This window comes from Hippopotamus amphibius, chromosome 9 (genome assembly GCF_030028045.1).
Source record: "Hippopotamus amphibius kiboko isolate mHipAmp2 chromosome 9, mHipAmp2.hap2, whole genome shotgun sequence".
Classification (NCBI taxonomy): domain Eukaryota; kingdom Metazoa; phylum Chordata; class Mammalia; order Artiodactyla; family Hippopotamidae; genus Hippopotamus; species Hippopotamus amphibius.
The window spans coordinates 89,501,350-89,517,896 of NC_080194.1; the positions used below are offsets into that span (position 1 = coordinate 89,501,350).

The following is a 16,547-nucleotide window of genomic DNA, read 5'->3' on the forward strand; positions in this document are numbered from 1 at the left end:
ATTATGAAGATTAAATGAGAAAATGTGTATAAACTGCCAAGCACAGGGCCTGACACAGGGTAGAGGCTGTTCTCTCACTCCTTCTTCAGGAGCAGATCTGAAAAGAGGAGCCCACTGATGACTTAGGTGGGGCAGGCAGAATCCCCAGAACCCACTCTCCCTTCTGTTCTTTCCTTATAAGCTGATACCCTTCTCTTGTGTCATTTCTTCCTGTCTACCTCAAAATAGGAAATAATAAAGTTATTATTATTATTATCATTTGGCTGCACCACGTGGCTTGTGGGATTTTAGTTCCCCGACCAGGGATAGAACCCAGGCCCTCGGCAATGAGAATGGGGAGTCCTGACCACTGGACCAGCAGGGAATTCCCTGGAAATGAAAAAGTTAACACGCTTGGACCCATCAAGACTACAGAGGAGACACACGTGTGTGTGTGTGTGTGTGTGTGTGTGTGTGTGTGTGTGTGTGTGTATACACATTCAAATATATATCTGTCACTCCTTTGTTCTGATGCCTCCCACCCCCAACCCAATCTTTGATCTTAGCCCCCTTCTCTCCCTTCTACACCCTCCCTTACGCTTTGCTGCTCTAAGAAACTTAATCAGAAGGCAAAGCCAGCTCTTGTCATCCTGCCAGCAGGATGCAGCTATCAAGTCCTGAGTCACATGTGCTGCAGAGTCTGCTGGAGAGGCGGCTGCACTCCTGGAGGCCTGGGCCCTGCAAGGTGGAACTAGGCCATGGGTGAGTCCTTTAGGGACCTGTGTGATGTGGATGGAAGCTCTGGAGGCTGCTACCTAAGGGATCCTGATTAGAGTCTGTTTAGACCACACCTGTTTATCCTTCTTCTCTTCCTCAGCTCCCATGGGGCACATAACTGGTATTATTAGCTTCCACTTATTGGCTCAAGAATACACTTTTGCTGCAAGTTAAAAAAATGTATGTATGTAATATGATCACAAATATTTAAATGTATGTAGAAGAAAGAAATAGGACATACATTTAAATGGCATTTGGTGGTGGATCTTTTTCCTCCTTCCCTGCATTTTCCAAATTGTTTACAATAAGCATTTATTATATATGTAATTTGAAAAATACTAAACAAAGCAAAGAAAATAAAGAATTTATATACAATGTCCTGGCTTTTCTCCCTTTATCTCAACTGGATACAGAGAGACAGTCTCTTCTGAGATTCTATATTCCAGTCCTTAACTCTCCAGGCTCGAGGAACAATGGGCACCCAGTAGAGGTCAGGGCAAGAAGGGTTGGTGGGGGAGGAGGCTTCTGGAATCCAGCCTCTCCCTTAAACACCTGGGTGCCTGGAGAGGGAACATGTCTCTGCCTCCCGACCCTTTCCCAGGGAAGGTGTATGGGGACATGGGGGTGATGCCAAGGGGCCTGTGTATGTCTGCTCACTCCCCTGTGCAAGTCGGCCCACCCGTTCCCACCCCAAGGGTCTGCTCACATCTTGAAATCTCTTCTCCAGAGTCAGGCGGATGTTGGTCTCGATGCTGGTCCTCTTCTTCCTCTTCCGCCCGAACACTTCACTGAGCGTGGGGTAAGAGCTGGGAGTGCTCACGGAGGGGTCTGATGGAGAGGATTCTGTGGGGAGGGGAGAGAGCAGAGGAGGCTCAGAGAGGGGAAGGCAGCCGGTGCAGGCTCTGTCACCACGGACTTGAGGTCCAACGACCCTTCCCCGCAGGTCCTGCAGCCCCCTTCCCGACACAGTGGAACCAGAATGGCCCAAGAATCCTGCTTCTCCTCACTGCCCTGGGCAAAGGTCCTCCCTGCCTCCCAGCACGGTGCCTCCAGTGTGTGCGGTCACGGTTCAGGGACACCCAGACATCAGCGGCATGTGTGCGTGTGCGTTGGGTGCAGGCAGCGCTCCTACCAGGGACGCCCGTGAGTCTGTCTTTACAAGGAGGCCCGGATGTGAATCCCGAGGAAAATGGAAACTGGTGTTTTGAGCTAAAAGCAATGGCATTTGGTGGCCGAATGTTGGTGTGGAAACTGCTTCCTTCGCAGGGTGAGTGTTGGAGCTGAGGCTGTATGAGGGATCGGCAGGGATGTCCCTCAGGAAGGATTCAGGTGCAGACTGGAAATCACACTAGAGATGATCTGCAAGGTCCTTTCCTGAAGATTCTAAGACCCTCTGATTCTCTCTCTCACTTCAGCGCTCCAGTAAAAGCTGCCAAAGGGATGGCCTTTCAGGTGGGGGCGGGGAGGGGAGAAGCAGAGCTTCCTCACCCGCCTCCCTTGTTTCCAAGGGGGGGGGGGGGGTCTTAGGAGAGCGTCACACCCTTGGCTGCCCATCCCCCGCATTCCTCTCTCCATAGTAACCACTAACCCATACTATCTGCAGACTAGAGCTCAGCCCCGGCACTGGCTCTGGTCCTCCCCTCTCCACCGAGACCAGTGGTTCTCAACCTGGGGCGATTTTGTACCACCCCCACTCTCCCAGGGGATATGTGGCACTATCTGGAGGCATTTTTGCATGTCTCAACAGGGGGCAGGTGCTACTGGCATCTAGTGGGTAGTGACCAAGTGTGCTGCTAAATATCCTACAATTCACAGGACAGCCTCCACAACAAAGCATCATCTGGCCGAAGAAACTGCTAAAGCCGTGGTTGAGAAACCATGTCCCACGCTATTCCATGACACCAGACTCTTCCACTCATGATTCCAAATGTTTTGCCCTTGGTTTACACCCTGGACCTCCTGGAATGCCTTCTGGGCCACCACCCCTGACTGAATCCTTCTGCAAACCCCACTCCTGCTGTAAGGCTTTCCCAACCAGTCGCGTTCATAGTAACTCCCTGCGCTCTGAAAACCTACTCAAGAATTAGCCAGATAAACATCTTGCATTGGGCCTACTGCCTCCTCCTCCCAGCCATGAGACCCTAGAGAACCCAGTTCCCTATCCCCTTGACCTAGTCCACACGGCAGTCTGGGTAAGTGTGTTTGCTCTGTAGACCCGACCTTTGTCTCTGGTGAGCTGTCCTATGGTCCAGGCCAGGTGGGTCTGGGGTAGGGAATAAAATGGGGTAAGTCTTCGTGGCCACAGACCTGAAGTTATGTCCTCCATGGCTTTACCCATAACGAAGCTGACATTTTCATCTCTACTTGGCTGTTTCTTGTTTCTTATTCCTCAATTGGTTCCAGACTCAGGAGGAGAGGAAAGGGTACTATGTATTGACTGCCAAAAGCCCCAACACAGGGGACTTCCCTGGTGGTCCAGTGGGTAAGACTCTGTGCTCCCAGCGCAGGGGGCCTGGGTTTGATCCCTGGTCGGGAAACTAGATCCTGCATGCATACTGCAACTAAGAGTCCACATGACACAACTAAGAGTCCGCATGCCGCAACTAAAAAAAATATCCCGCATGCCACAACTAAGACACGGCACAGCCAAAATAAATAAATACATAATTTTTAAAAATGTTATTAAAAAGAAAAAAGGAAAGCCCAAATATGGACCAGTCACCAGCCCCTTCCGTGCAGACCCTCTAAGGCTCCATCCATCTTTGTGTCCCTGAGGCCCACCTGCATCGTTCAGCCACTTCTCCAGCAGCGGCTTGAGCTTGCACATGTTCTTGAAGCTCAGATTGAGGGCTTCAAATCTCGAGATGGTAGTCTGGCTGAAGTCGTTGCCATACAGCTTTCCCATCGCCAGACCCACGTCTCCCTGCACGTGGGGATGGAGAGGGAGGAACCTGAGAGGCAGGCCCCTTCTCCCTTTGTCCACATCCCCCAGCATCCTAGCAACTTTCCACCCCCAGCGAACCTTCGAGCCCTTGCCCATCACCCTGGCTCCCTTGCAGTTTCTTCCCTCTAAGATGGAGACTTGATTATTCCTCTCCCTGGACTCTGAGAGCTCTGTGCCCATTGCCTAGCTCCTTGCCTAGCTCTCGTTCCTCTCTCTTCTACCAGCAGTATCCTCAGTTTCCCTATCAATGGCAACTGTGCCCCATTCTCAGGTGACACAGGAACACAATGGGTGTTTGCCTCAAACACAATGAGCCTCAGGTCACTCTTGAAACCTACACTCTGGAAGCCCAGTCTCTACTCACTCAACCCAAGTTCTTCCACCTCCCTGCTACAAACCGAACCTGTGTGAAGCCCAGCTTAATGCGCCTCTGCTTGAAGGTCTTGGCAAACTTCTCCAGCTCCTCCAGGTCACTGGGCTCGTCAGCCCCTCCAGAGCTGGGGAGATGCTTGGGCACTGGGAGATGCTGGGGTGCTTCCAGATGGGGTTCTAAAGAGGATCCTGGCAGCCCAGGGCGCCCAACTGCCTAAGAGGGGACACACAGCAAGTTGACCCACAAACAGTCAATAGATCAAACAGCATTTTCTGATAGTTTGTACTGAGGCCCACTTAGAGGATGACAGATTGGATTCCTATCATTTCAATGGTGTGAATGTGGAAATTGGGGTTTCTATGAAGGGACCAGCAAATAGCTGGAGTAGCTGGGATAGGAAGAGTAGGAGTGTGTGACAGGGAGGTGGCCTTTCGGGGTTTTAGTCTATGACTCACTGTTTGATTCTGAACAGGTAACTTCCTCCTTTCAGTTTTCCACCATAAAAGGAGCTAGCAGACTTGTTTACAAAGATCCCCAAAACAAATCTCAGAGTGGGACAAGGAAAAGGTTGTTTGCCTGTTCTTTTCCATGAAGCAAAGTAACTGACGTGCTCAACAGGCATTAACTGAAGATAATAGAGGGCATCTGAGATTCATTACTTTAATGGAATTCCCATAAAATTGCAAACTCTTGTGACTGCCATTTTAATTTCTAAACCATCATTTTCTTTCATGAGAGTATTTTGTTTCTTGCTTTTTTTTTTTTAAATCAAAGGTATTCCAGTGCTATCTAAGTGCACCTTGGTCTCACTCATGGGTGTCAGGAGATATTCTTTCTTTAGTTTATTTTCATAGGAGATCAGACCCTTATACCTAGGATCCTTGTTGTGCACATTAGTGGTCAGGAGTAAATCCAACTCGTCCACAAAGAAGGAGTGGAACCCAGGCTTGGGGTCCTAATGGGCTTCTGTCCAGGGCAGAGGCTGCTACCCTTGTGGATGACGTGGCCTAAGTCCACTCTCTTCTCTCTCCTTCCCAGTTTTACTCTTTTCCAAGACTGGGGTTATCTTTACTCCTTTCTTCCAAGATATTCAGGCTTCCCATTCAGACAGGCAGCCTTGTGATGACCAGAGAGAAGTTAAGGACTCTTCCACGAGGGACGGTCTTTTAGAACAGAATAATTTGAAACCATTAGGCTTTGATCCTGTTCAGCGGGGGAGAGGGTGGCGCAGACCAGGCCCTCAGGACAAAGCCTGGGTCCTCTCTGAGCCTTCCTTTTCATGAATTCGTTCGCTCTTTCACGTGACAAACATGTACTGAGTTCTTTGCCAGACCTTCTCCCTCCGCCCTTCATATCCAATCAGCTACCAAATTGCACTGTCAGCTTCCTTAACGTCCCCTGTCAGCCCCTCCTCTCTACCCTGAGTGTCACCACCCTCAGCCAATCCCTTTACTGCTACCCCAGGATGATCTTAATCACCTTCCAAACAGCCTCTCGGCTTCTGGTCTCGCCCAGCTCTTGTGTTATGAGACACGAGAGTTGATCTTGAACCCTCCCTCAGGCCTCTTCCAGATCTAAGTCTGTGATGATGAGATTCTGAGAGCAGTCAGGGGGAGGTCCAAGAGCTCAGGACTCTGGTGTCCCCATTTCTATTAGCCACTAGGTGGCACCCTCCCCCCTTCCAGAGGCCTTCAGTGGTCTCTCACCCTGTAAAGCCAGGGGGATCCACAGGGATCTGGGCCCAGAGAAGGGACATTAGGATCTCTGCAGTCATTCCCAACTCCCCTACACGTCTGTCTCTGCAGAGCCACCTCATGCTGCGGGGCGGGCATTAACTGCATGGGGGCACCCAGATGAGGGGAGGAGTGGCAGCTCGGAGGTAGCTCCTGCTGCTCTCGCCAAGCCACACTCCCTGGCGCGAGGCTGCATCTGGCCAGAGGAAGAGGTGTTGTGTGGCACCAGGGCAGCTCTGCAAAGACCCTCTCGCAGACCTCAGTCCTCCTGACCCGTGCACATGTCCACTGCAGGAGACAGTCTAGAAGAGCGGTTCTTAAGAGAGGCCCAGAGGGGAGAGGCCCTGGCTTGGTGGTTTTCAGGCCATCAGGCCTATGGGCCTCTGGTCTCCCCTTTGGGGCTTGAGAGCACTCAGGCAGGGCTGGGGGTCACCCTGGCATCCCTGGAAAGTTAGCTGACCCCTGGTTCTCAGAGGAGTGATGCGAGGGCCTGAGCGGGCCTGGAGTGGAATGCCTGCGGACAGAGTGGGCCAACCCGGGAGCTGGAACCTCTGGCTGCTCATTCTGGCTCCACCAGTGATACCGGGCCACTCATTTCCCCTGGCTGTAGCTTGAATTCCCCCCTGTGCCAACAGGGATAATCCCTTGCTCTCCTCTCTTGCCAGAGGGGTACGTGCACTGTCAAAAGGGGTGGGGAGAACCTCTTAGCTCTGTCAAGAGCTGAGACGTTCCTAGAGGAGACAGGAAGAATGTGGGTGTTTACCTGGGACGCCAGGCCGGACCCTGTCTGCGGGAGGAGGAGAGAGCTTTGTTGCTGCGGAAAGGGGAGAAGATTTGGCTGCAGACCTGGGTGAAAGGGGAGGAACAAAGGAAGAAACAAATCAAATCCAGGCCAGCTGAAGGACGTGCTCTACAGCTTTGGAAGCGTGATCACTGTCCCCACCCCCTGCTACCTAACCAGGTCCCTCCACCCCCCTCGAGCCCTGTGGAGAGGCCCCCACGGGCACCATCACGATTGCCACACACAGGTGGAGGTGAATCAGACGCAGGAACACACAGATGTAAACAGCAATCCCCAAACTAGTCCTTCTGCTTGCCCGCCTGCCTGGAGTGGTGCAAAGGCTGAGGAGGGTCAAGGCAACCTGCTCTGGGATCTGATAACCAGGCCTGAAGACACCGGAGAGGAAGGAGATGTGGGGTGACCACTAAGAACTCCAGCTGGAGCTGAGGGTTTCCGTTCTGCCTGCAGAAGTAGCTGGGTGGCTACAAAGGCCTAGCCAAATCTGCAGAGATGCCAGATCAAGGGAATGGTGTCACATGGCTCCAAAGGGCAGTGGACAATTGCCAAAGGCTCTTGGCAGGACTCAGACATTGAACATTTGGGAGGAAGGGCTGAGCGAGAAGGGAAGCACAGGGGCCAAGCCTCCGGCAACTCTGTCTGGTGGTGTGGACTCTACCTGCTCGTTGCACTGCCTGAGGACCACTTTCTCCTTCTTTCTCCAGGAAAACTGTCTATGAAGGGCTCTGACTGGATGGTGGTCATGACAGTGGCCTCCCCCTAAGAAGAGCCATAGCCAGGAACCCCCGCTCTCACTGTGGGAATGGGGCCATCCAACGACCGAAGCACACAATGGGGCAGGTCACCCCAATCACTCAGCACAGAGCAGAACCTTGGGGTCTCTGTGGTCCCTAAGATGCTCTGGGTCACTGATGTGTAGCACCTACTGATGCTGACCATTATGCTCCACAGTCTAAAATAGCCAAGGCTTGATTTTTCATTATTAAAATACACAGGCAAAAAAAAAAAATACATAAGCAAACAAAACAAAACAAAAACCATAGGCAAGAGAGCTCTTATAAGGAACCCTGTACTGGGAGTCAGAGGCTTGAGTACTAAGAGTAATCTGACATTTACATTGCATTTTGAAACGTACAAAGTCTTCTCACATGCATTATTTCAAAGAACTCTCAATAACCTTGTGAGGCAGAGTTTTACTATGATTCCATTTTTAGGGAGGAGAAAATGGAACCTCAGAGAGGTTAGGTAAGTTTCTCAAGGAGCCACAGCTAGTAAGCAACTTTTATTTTCTAACCGATGAGTTTTTCTGATTCCAAATACTAAACTGTTTTTCTCTTTCTGCCTGTGTCATACACTGACCTCACTGGTTATATGCCTGAGCCAGTTTCACAACACCGTCTTTCAAAAAGAAACAGAATTAACTGTTACCTTCCCTTTCTTATTCAAGGAGTGTGATGTACACCGTTTACTTAACATAAATACTCACAGGTTTACATATGTTCTTATCCATCATCATAATAACATTCTGAGATAACTTGGAAATTGAGGATAGCTATAATTTGGGCAGCTGCTAAGGATAGAAGGCAGAGTTGCATTTTCTTTGGGTTCTGGATTTCCAAAGCCTCTCCCTGGGATATGTACAATGGAGGGAAGCTTACACTTTATCACTTTCAGTTCTAGTTGGTGGAGATGGGAGAGGGAGAGGCAGTGCAGTGCAATGCCAGGACATGGGTTTCCGACAGACTGTTGTGGAACTTTCTAGTAGGTCACAGGTGACATGAGTACCTACTGCACGAGGTTATTTTGAAAGGTGTCAGGAAAATCACTCCGCAGAGCTCCTGGAATATCATGTTCCAGAAATGTTAGCTATAATTGTGAGTATTCTAATCTGTTTGCTCTTGGCCAAGGAGAAGTTCTCTGCGAGTTTACTTCCCTGCCAAAGAAAACCTGAAAATGCTCTCCACAGCCTGTGGGTGGCACTGCTGCTCTACCCAAATGGAATTCCAGCTTCTCAAGGGTGGAAGTCTGAGCCCACAACCCACGTCCTGGGGAGATTTCCAAGGAACTAAGACTTATCTGGACTGCATTTCCTAAAGAGCTTCTCTCTCCTTTTTCTGCCCCAGCTCCTGCCACCCTTGTACCTTCGGTCAACTGGCCATGAAATTGAAGACGATGGGAGGGGAAAGCAGAGAAGGATTCTCAGCCTGGAGGAGCAATACCAGGTCCCTTCCTTGGGCGCTGAGTGGACAAGCCACTCAATACCAGAGGGTGAGCCAGTCACCGATGCCCCACACTTGGGTCCCAGCAGGCAGGAGCAGCCCTTTCACACAGTCATCTATGTAGAAACCCCCAGGGTTCTCACCTTGCTGCCCAGGCTGGGTCTGAGATAACAGGAACTGGGAGACAGACTGTAGGTGTCCGGGAACCAGCACGAGCTGCTGGAGTGGGTGGAGGGAAGCCATGTCCTGTGCAGGGAGATACAGACAGCACAGAATTCACAAGCTGCGAGTGTGGGCTCCATCTGCCCGCCACCCATCTGTCCCATGCATCTCCGTCTGCACCTTGCTCTATGCCTCTGTGTATCCCTGTGTCTGGCACACAGCAGCTACCCCATCAATTCTGGGGTTGTCACACCTCCTGCACTCAGCCAAGCTGTGCTTGCAGCCAGTTGTTACTTAAACCTTGCCTTGTTATCTGACTTGTGTGTCAGAACTGTCTCCCAGCTAGGTGGGTAATGCCCTGAGGGCACAGACTGTGGGTATTACCCATCTCTCAGAGGTCTACCCCAGAAGTGACACGCAATCCCAATTTTCCAATTTTTTTTTAAAATCTCATGCCACTTGATTATGTTAAAAGCCATTTTTGTCTTGGCCGTTTCCTTGGCCTGAACCTTTCCTGGAGGCACTTTATTCATTCTTAATAAAACCACTTTGATTAAACAGAAAGTCTATTTCCCCTGGGTTCCTCCAAGTAGATCCCAAAAGGGAAATACCACCCCAGTACCTGGGGGATCTGGGAGTTCTCTGTGATCTAGACCCCCAGGGTTCTGTGACTCTGAGCTTTGGTCTGTGTGCAAAGAAAACACTTGGTAAACCCTTACTGAATAAAGAAGTGAAGGAAAAAAATGTATATTCTAGTCTTAAATACTTCCAGGGAAGGGTCAGCTCTTTCTTCCCCAGGGGAATCCAGACTAAGGAAAGGGGCTCACCGCGTGGACACCTGCCTTCTCAGACATGTTGTTACTATTTCAGATGCCTCTTTCTTCCTTCCAGTTTGACAAAATCTTGGGGGAGGGGAATGGGCTTATTCGGACAGAAATGCTGTATAACCGGAGCCACAGCTGTCATCACGGGCTCCCCTGCATACGGTTGGCAGACCCCAGCCCCACAGCTGCTAGCTCCATCCTTTTGGCAAGATTGACTCCTTTTTCTTCGAGAGGAGGATACCTCCCTCTTCACATAACTAGCCAGGCTTCATCTTTCAGGGGATGGTTCTGTAACCCCACCCCCACCTCAGGCCTCCAAGTTTCCCTGAAGGGGATTCTTTAGCCCAGTCTGGGTTCACTGAGTCCCAGATCTAGAGGCGAAGCATTTTGCAGGTGGCTTGACTTAAACACTGGCCCACTGAGAATATCAGGGCTCCCCGACGTGGGCTGGCACTTACCCCAGACATTTGGTTGCCGGGCATCATGGCAGATCCTTGACTCAGGTGGCATGGCCGATGAGAGAGGGTCTGCTGCAGGGAGTCACTGAGGTCCTCAGTTTTAATCTGCAAGTGGAGGCAGGGAGAGAGCATCAGTTCTGGGCCTCCCCAGGCAGACAGAAGCGAAACTTAGAGAAGATCGAGGCAGGAGATGAGTGACAAGCCCAGAGAGTCAAAGAACTGGGTTGCGACTTGATTTTCCTGCCTTGTGTGAGCCCTTCGGGCCAGGGGAGCTGGTAAGGGACAGAGGTGAGAGACTCTCTGGAGTAATCGTCCTCAAGATGGGGAATCCACCTGGATCAACTGTTCCTGAACACCACTCTGGGGCATGTGCTGGTACATTGTGCAATATATTCTCTTCCTCACTGAAACTCCCCCAAATAAGGAATTTTTGTAGTAACTGTAACCACTTCTTTTAGATTCTAAGGTGATGTTCTTTTTTCTTGGGGAGAGGGGGTGGTGTGTTAGAATTTCTTTTAGGAAATGATGGTGATCCTAAATGGTATTTTTAAAACTCTCCACTTCACAGAGTAAAAAAAAGAAAAAAGAAAAAAATTGGCATCCCTTTACCAATCTCCCTTTTATTCTGTGTTTTTTATTTTTCCTGGTGCATGGAATCCCAAAGTCTGGGAATCAGCTTCCCCTCCACCTGCCTTGTTTTCCACGCTCCTCCGTCCTCTACATGCTGAGCTGCCTTTGCAGCTGGCCTCTTCGCCCGTGTGGCTTGGGTGACAGTCCTTGCTTGTCTCCGTACAGGCGAAGACACGTCTCCCTCACAGTCACTGCTGTAGTTGCAGCCTGAGGGGCCTGTGGTGGTTTCCAAACTCTCTCCAGACTCTACCACCCTTCAGCGGCGGCACCAACCACCCACCTGTGGGTTTTCCAGGTGTCCAAGGGCAGGGCAGGAAGCGCTACTTGTGCCCACCCCTCCTCCCACCCTGAGAACAACGACAGTAAGTCCCCTACATACAAAGCTTCAGGTTGCGAACTTTCAAAGATGCGAACGTGCCTCTGGTTCCAGCAAGGAACCAGGCCAGAACCTGTGCAGGACCCGTGCCATCAATGTCAGGCGTAAGTGAAATTGCCACTCGCCCTCCATCTCCCATTGCTGACGATCCTTCAGCTCTGCCCTCTCCCTCCTCCAGTCAGTAACTCTGCTTGCCTGCTCACTCGATGCCAGCTCCTGTAGGCCAGCTGTTGGTTCTGTACTATAAGATTAAAAATGTTTTCTTTGGACTTTGCTGGTGGCAGAGTGGTTAAGAATCCGCCTGCCAATGCAGGGGACACAGGTTCAATCCCTGGTCCAGAAAGATCCCACATGCCGCGGAGCAGCTAAGCCCGTGTGCCACAACTACTGAGCCTGAGTGCCGCAACTACTGCAGCCTGCGTACCTAGAGTCTATGCTCCGCAACAAGAGAAGCCACCGCAGTGAGAAGCCCATGCACCAAAGCAAAGGGTAGCCCCTGCTTGCTGCAACTAGAGAAAGCCTGCACACAGGAACAAAGACCCAATGCAGCCAAAAATAAATTTAAAAAAAAATTAAAAAAAACAAAAAATGATTTTTTAATGTATTATTTGTGTGAAAAGTATTATAAACCTATTCAGTACAGTACTATATAGCCAATTGTGCTAGTTGGGTACTTAGGCTCACTTTGTTGGACTTACGAACAAATTGGACTTACGAACACGCTCTTGGAATGGAACTTGTTCATGTGTAGGGGACTTACTGGACACTCTTGCAGCATTTCAGGAAGTCCATTTTGGGGGTGGGGGGTTGGATAGGGAGTGTGCAAGTGACTTTGAATTCATATAATATGGCAGGGAGCATGGGATCTAGACCATACCTTATAAAAGACATTGGGGGGCCCGCTGATGGAATCTCTTGGCCGTAGGGATGCTGGCTTAAGTAATTTTCTTGGTCTATACTGGGAATATCACTGACATCCTGGAATCTTTCTTATCTGTATTAGTTTAACCCAAGTTAAAGGTTCAGACTAACAGCTCTACTTGTGCTTAATCGCTGTGGAAAAATGGTGCTTTGGATCAGTAAAGAAAGAGCTCCTTTTGGTTGGAGAGTTAGGACCATCCTGTTGACTGACAGAGACTGAGGAGGAAGCTCACGTCCTAAATATGGTGCCTTGTACACAGCGGAAACCCAATGCATAACTGAATAAAAGACACAAACAGAATCCATCTCTCCATCCTCCAGTGGGATACAGTGAGGAAAACATCGAACAGGGAGCTAGAACTTGTTTCGAGTCTCAACATGAACTCTAACTTACGACTTCACCTTGAACAATCATTTCGTCTCTGTGAGACTTGGTTTTCCCATCTGTTGCGTGATTCTACATGATTTTTCTTTCAGTCCTAAAAAGGAATTATAAATTCCAATTCCATGGTGTGTTTGGCAGACTCTGGCTAGTCCAAGTTGCTGCAGTGTTCTTAGATAAAGCAGATCTAAACAGCACCAGGAAATCCTGGTTGCACCAAAACTGGCAAGAGGATGCTTCTTTTAGGGACAGCCTTTACAAATCATTCCTCTCTTCTCTCACCTAAGGAGACTGTTCTGGAGCCTTGGAAGCCAAGAGGAGGAAGGGAGAGTGTCAGGAAGTAAAATAGTGGGGGCAGAGAAGCGTTTGGAAAACTTCAAAGGCATTGCCCCCTAGGAGTGATCACCAGGATATCCCCCATCCTGACCCCCGATGCCCTTCAGTTCTCCCTACCCACACTTGGCATCTCCATCTAAGTAGCTCTGGTGTCCCAGTTCTTCCCCCCAGAACTTAGAGTTTTCACATCCTAGATTCTGGGGAAACCTTTGTTATCAGGTTTCAAAAAGCTTAAAATAGATGATAAACTACTTATTTCAAACCACCACCAGTCTTAAGGTTTGCTCAGAGGGGAGATTTTACTTAAGCAAAGCCTCCCTTCCCCATATCTCCCTTTTGCAACCCCCTCCTGCTCCTGGGCATCCCTCATCCAGAGTGGGGATAGGGGAGGCAGGATGGAGGAAGGGGGACACAGGGAGAACATGGAAAACTGGAGCTCAACACACGCTGGTGGAACCACTGCAGGCAGCTTGGCACGGCTCCAGCTCGGGGGCAAGTGGCAGGGTCCCTTTATAGACTCATTATGCACAATGGGGAGATAAGAAGGTGCAGCTATGACAGAGCTTGAAAACATGTGCTTTGCCTCCAACCTGGGTGCTATCTGTTAGAATCAGTGCCAGGTCTTCCTGCAATACTTAATTTCAGAAACCAGCGCCACCATAAAAGAAAACTCACCCTTTCATCTGCTTCCTGCATCAATTGCCCTCCAAACTCTTTTAGGGGCACTGCCGACCTTCTACTTCTGAAAACAAAGTGCCTGATAGCAAAAAAAAAAAAAAAAAAAAAATCCCTCTGGATGTTAGCCTGGGGTGTTCCTACAACTCTGTGTGTTCCTCTTCTGATGTTTTGCTTTATCGACCTCTTACTCTTTCATTTTTCAAAATTCTTTACCCTTTGGGTTTGAGCGGCTGACATTAAACCCCAAAGAAGACAATCCTAAACAAACCAATTCGAAAACCAGTAAGGAAGACTTCTCCTGTGACAAGTTCTAAAATCTCCGCCTTGGTTGGAGGGTCTCAGAAAGAGCAGAACTGGACGAGGAGGAGGAGAAGACACAGCAGCAACTCTGCCTGCACCGCCCGCCCCCACCCTCCACCCGGCACGCTTCTCCAACGATTCTCTGAGAGTTCAGGGGCTAAGAAACTAAGAAATCAAGACGTAAAGTCCCTTCCAAATTCAAAAATCCCTTTCACAGCTGTCGAATGGAAAAGATTGGAGTCTTTCCAGGCAACTGGGTGTTGGCTGTGGATCGGGAAGATGAGATAGAGAGACTTCTGTTGGATCCCATTGACTTCTAATGTGAGAACCGGAGGCCAATTGGACAAAAACCCAATTTCCCCCGTACTTGTGAAAACCTAACCAAACCCACAGCCTGCCTGGAATCGTGAAGATCCTCTCCAGAGTCCCTTTGGAGCTTCTCACGCAAGTGGAATAGTTCTCCAGGTCCTGTTTGGGATGAACTAATCCCTGGGGACATGGGCCACCACAGAGGGCTCTGCCCAGTCACAGCCATTGATCATCCTGTCCATCGATTAGACGCAGTTTGTTAGTTTAGGACCTTCTCCACCCACCACGCTGTGCAAAGGTGTTACACTGAGTCCTGGGCAGTGACCAGGGAGGTAGAAAGGTATCATGGGTGATTATCTTTTCTAATCCCAGCGAACTCCCTGACATCACCTGCTTTAGAAAGCAATAGCCTCATTTTGGGAAGAGAGAACCCCTTCTGGGGAACTGAAAACCCTTCGAATAGTCCTTACTTGGCTTCACCTCCCAGCCAGGAAGTGTGGGGACAAATGTTTATCTTCCCATCTCACAGAGGCCAGGAGTGCTTCAGAGATGGGTGTAAAGTTACACAACAAGACACTGGCTAAACACTGACAAGGGAATGGCCCTCTGACCCTCCCCTGGCACTCTTTCTAAAAACAATGTTACAAACATCCCAGGGCTGGGAGAGAGAACAGACCATAGGTGATCTTCCGGCCCAGACATACACTTGGACCTCCTTATAAACCCTCTGTTTGGGGTCATGCAATGGGGCATAGGGGGCTGGGGTACTTAGCCTTAGTCCCCTCCCCTTGACATTTCACACGGCCCTCGCTTGGGGTGAAAACAGCCCAGCACTAATGAATAGATCACTGGTGATGGAAATGATCAAAGCTGTAGTGCCAGTTACATAACTCGTTTGTGAAAAGTGTTTCATAAACATTTCACAAGAAGGAGAATTTCAAAGCGTGAACATCTCCCAACGTGCCTTCAATTACAGGCAAGATTTTTTTTTCTCCCTCCCCCCGCCCCCTTTCTAAACGTCTCCCTAGCAGCAAGGAAGAGTTTTTCTTTTGCAACTGATCTATAAAATGGTTGGCAAACGTTTTGCTCACGAAAAGATTCTAAAAATATATTCCAAGTGGTGGAATGGGGCAGACAGATAACTCATCAACTGAACAACGCTGAGAGTCCCGTAAGAGATGCTGGCTGTGTTTTTGCTTGGGGGACTCTCCTTTCTCCATGGCTCTGGGCTGCTCCCCATGACTCCGAGGCTCCTGCCTCTTTGGATGCTCCCAGGAATTGCCTGGGGACAAGTCCCTAGTCTCTAGTCAGACCTACGACAGACCAGCCTAGACACACTTTTGCTCAAGCACATTGGAATCTACTCCTGGACAGCACTGAACTTCTAGCCAAAGGAGTGATGGAAGTGAGGACACATGGGGCCCTTTAATAAACATACGGTTCCTTAGGAGGCTGGAGCCACTTGGAGTCGTTCCCTCCTGAAAATAAGCTTTCCAAAGAGGTATCCTTGTTTTTCCTACTTGTACCTCCTCTGGAAGTGCAACAAGCTTATCAGTCGCGTTATTTAATGCTTTGGCTTCAGTTCTCAGGGCATAGCACTGCTAGTGCTGACACATGTCTGAAAAAACCCCATCATTTTAAGCCCATAAAAGTTTTCTTCTCCCTCTGGCATACAGTTCCGTGCATTCAAGTTTAAAAACTCTAGGAAGGGGCTGTGCTCTCTTTGAGGACACATCCTCACAGATATTTTTGGTGTCAGGGACTTGAACAACTTTAACTATTGTACTACTTCCCAGCCCTCTGGAGGCTGCAGTAGTGTCTGCTTCCAGTAAGGAGCTGGATGGATGTAAGGGCTCTTTTTTGACCCTAATCTCTCTTTTTTTTTTTTTTTTTTTTTGGCCTTGCCACCTGGCTTGTGGGATCTTAGTTTCCTGCCCAGGATTGAACTTGGGCCCTGACAGTGAAAGTGTCGAGTCCTAATCATTGGATTACCACCGAATTCCCAGCTTTGATCTCTTTTGAGTCTCCCAGTTTTCCTGGTCTCCTACCTGGTGGACAAGAGCACAGACCTACCCTCTCTAGTTCTTTGGCTGGGAAGGAGTGCCACATAGAATTGTTGCTTTGTCCACATAGATGGCTGTTCTGCCCTCAAACAAGTGGAATGGCAGGAGGTAGGGGTGGGGTGGGGTGGGGTTGGAAATGCTGAGCGTGGTCTCGGAATCAAACTCCTAGAACTGTTTGCCAGTGGCTATTCTTGGGAACCATCTGGTGTGTGAATGCTGGCGGTCATCACACTGTGTTCTTCTGCATACATTGGGCTGCCTAGCATGGAGGGACTTTGTGATCC

The 16,547-nt window shown here is 49.6% G+C and overlaps 1 protein-coding gene across 14 annotated transcripts in view; it reads right to left on the reverse strand.

Annotated features, from left to right (window-relative positions):
* POU2F3 (POU class 2 homeobox 3) overlaps window positions 1-16,547 on the reverse strand; it is an 83,939-nt gene that overhangs the window by 13,244 nt on the left and 54,148 nt on the right. For all 14 annotated transcript variants that reach the window (XM_057750010.1, XM_057749999.1, XM_057750012.1 and 11 more), the window contains 6 exons: window positions 10,269-10,373; window positions 8,968-9,070; window positions 6,570-6,652; window positions 4,104-4,286; window positions 3,538-3,679; window positions 1,463-1,599 (listed from right to left, as the gene is read on the reverse strand). In XM_057750010.1, the coding sequence (XP_057605993.1) occupies window positions 1,463-1,599; window positions 3,538-3,679; window positions 4,104-4,286; window positions 6,570-6,652; window positions 8,968-9,070; window positions 10,269-10,373 (753 nt within the window). The remainder of the gene's footprint in view (window positions 1-1,462; window positions 1,600-3,537; window positions 3,680-4,103; window positions 4,287-6,569; window positions 6,653-8,967; window positions 9,071-10,268; window positions 10,374-16,547) is intronic.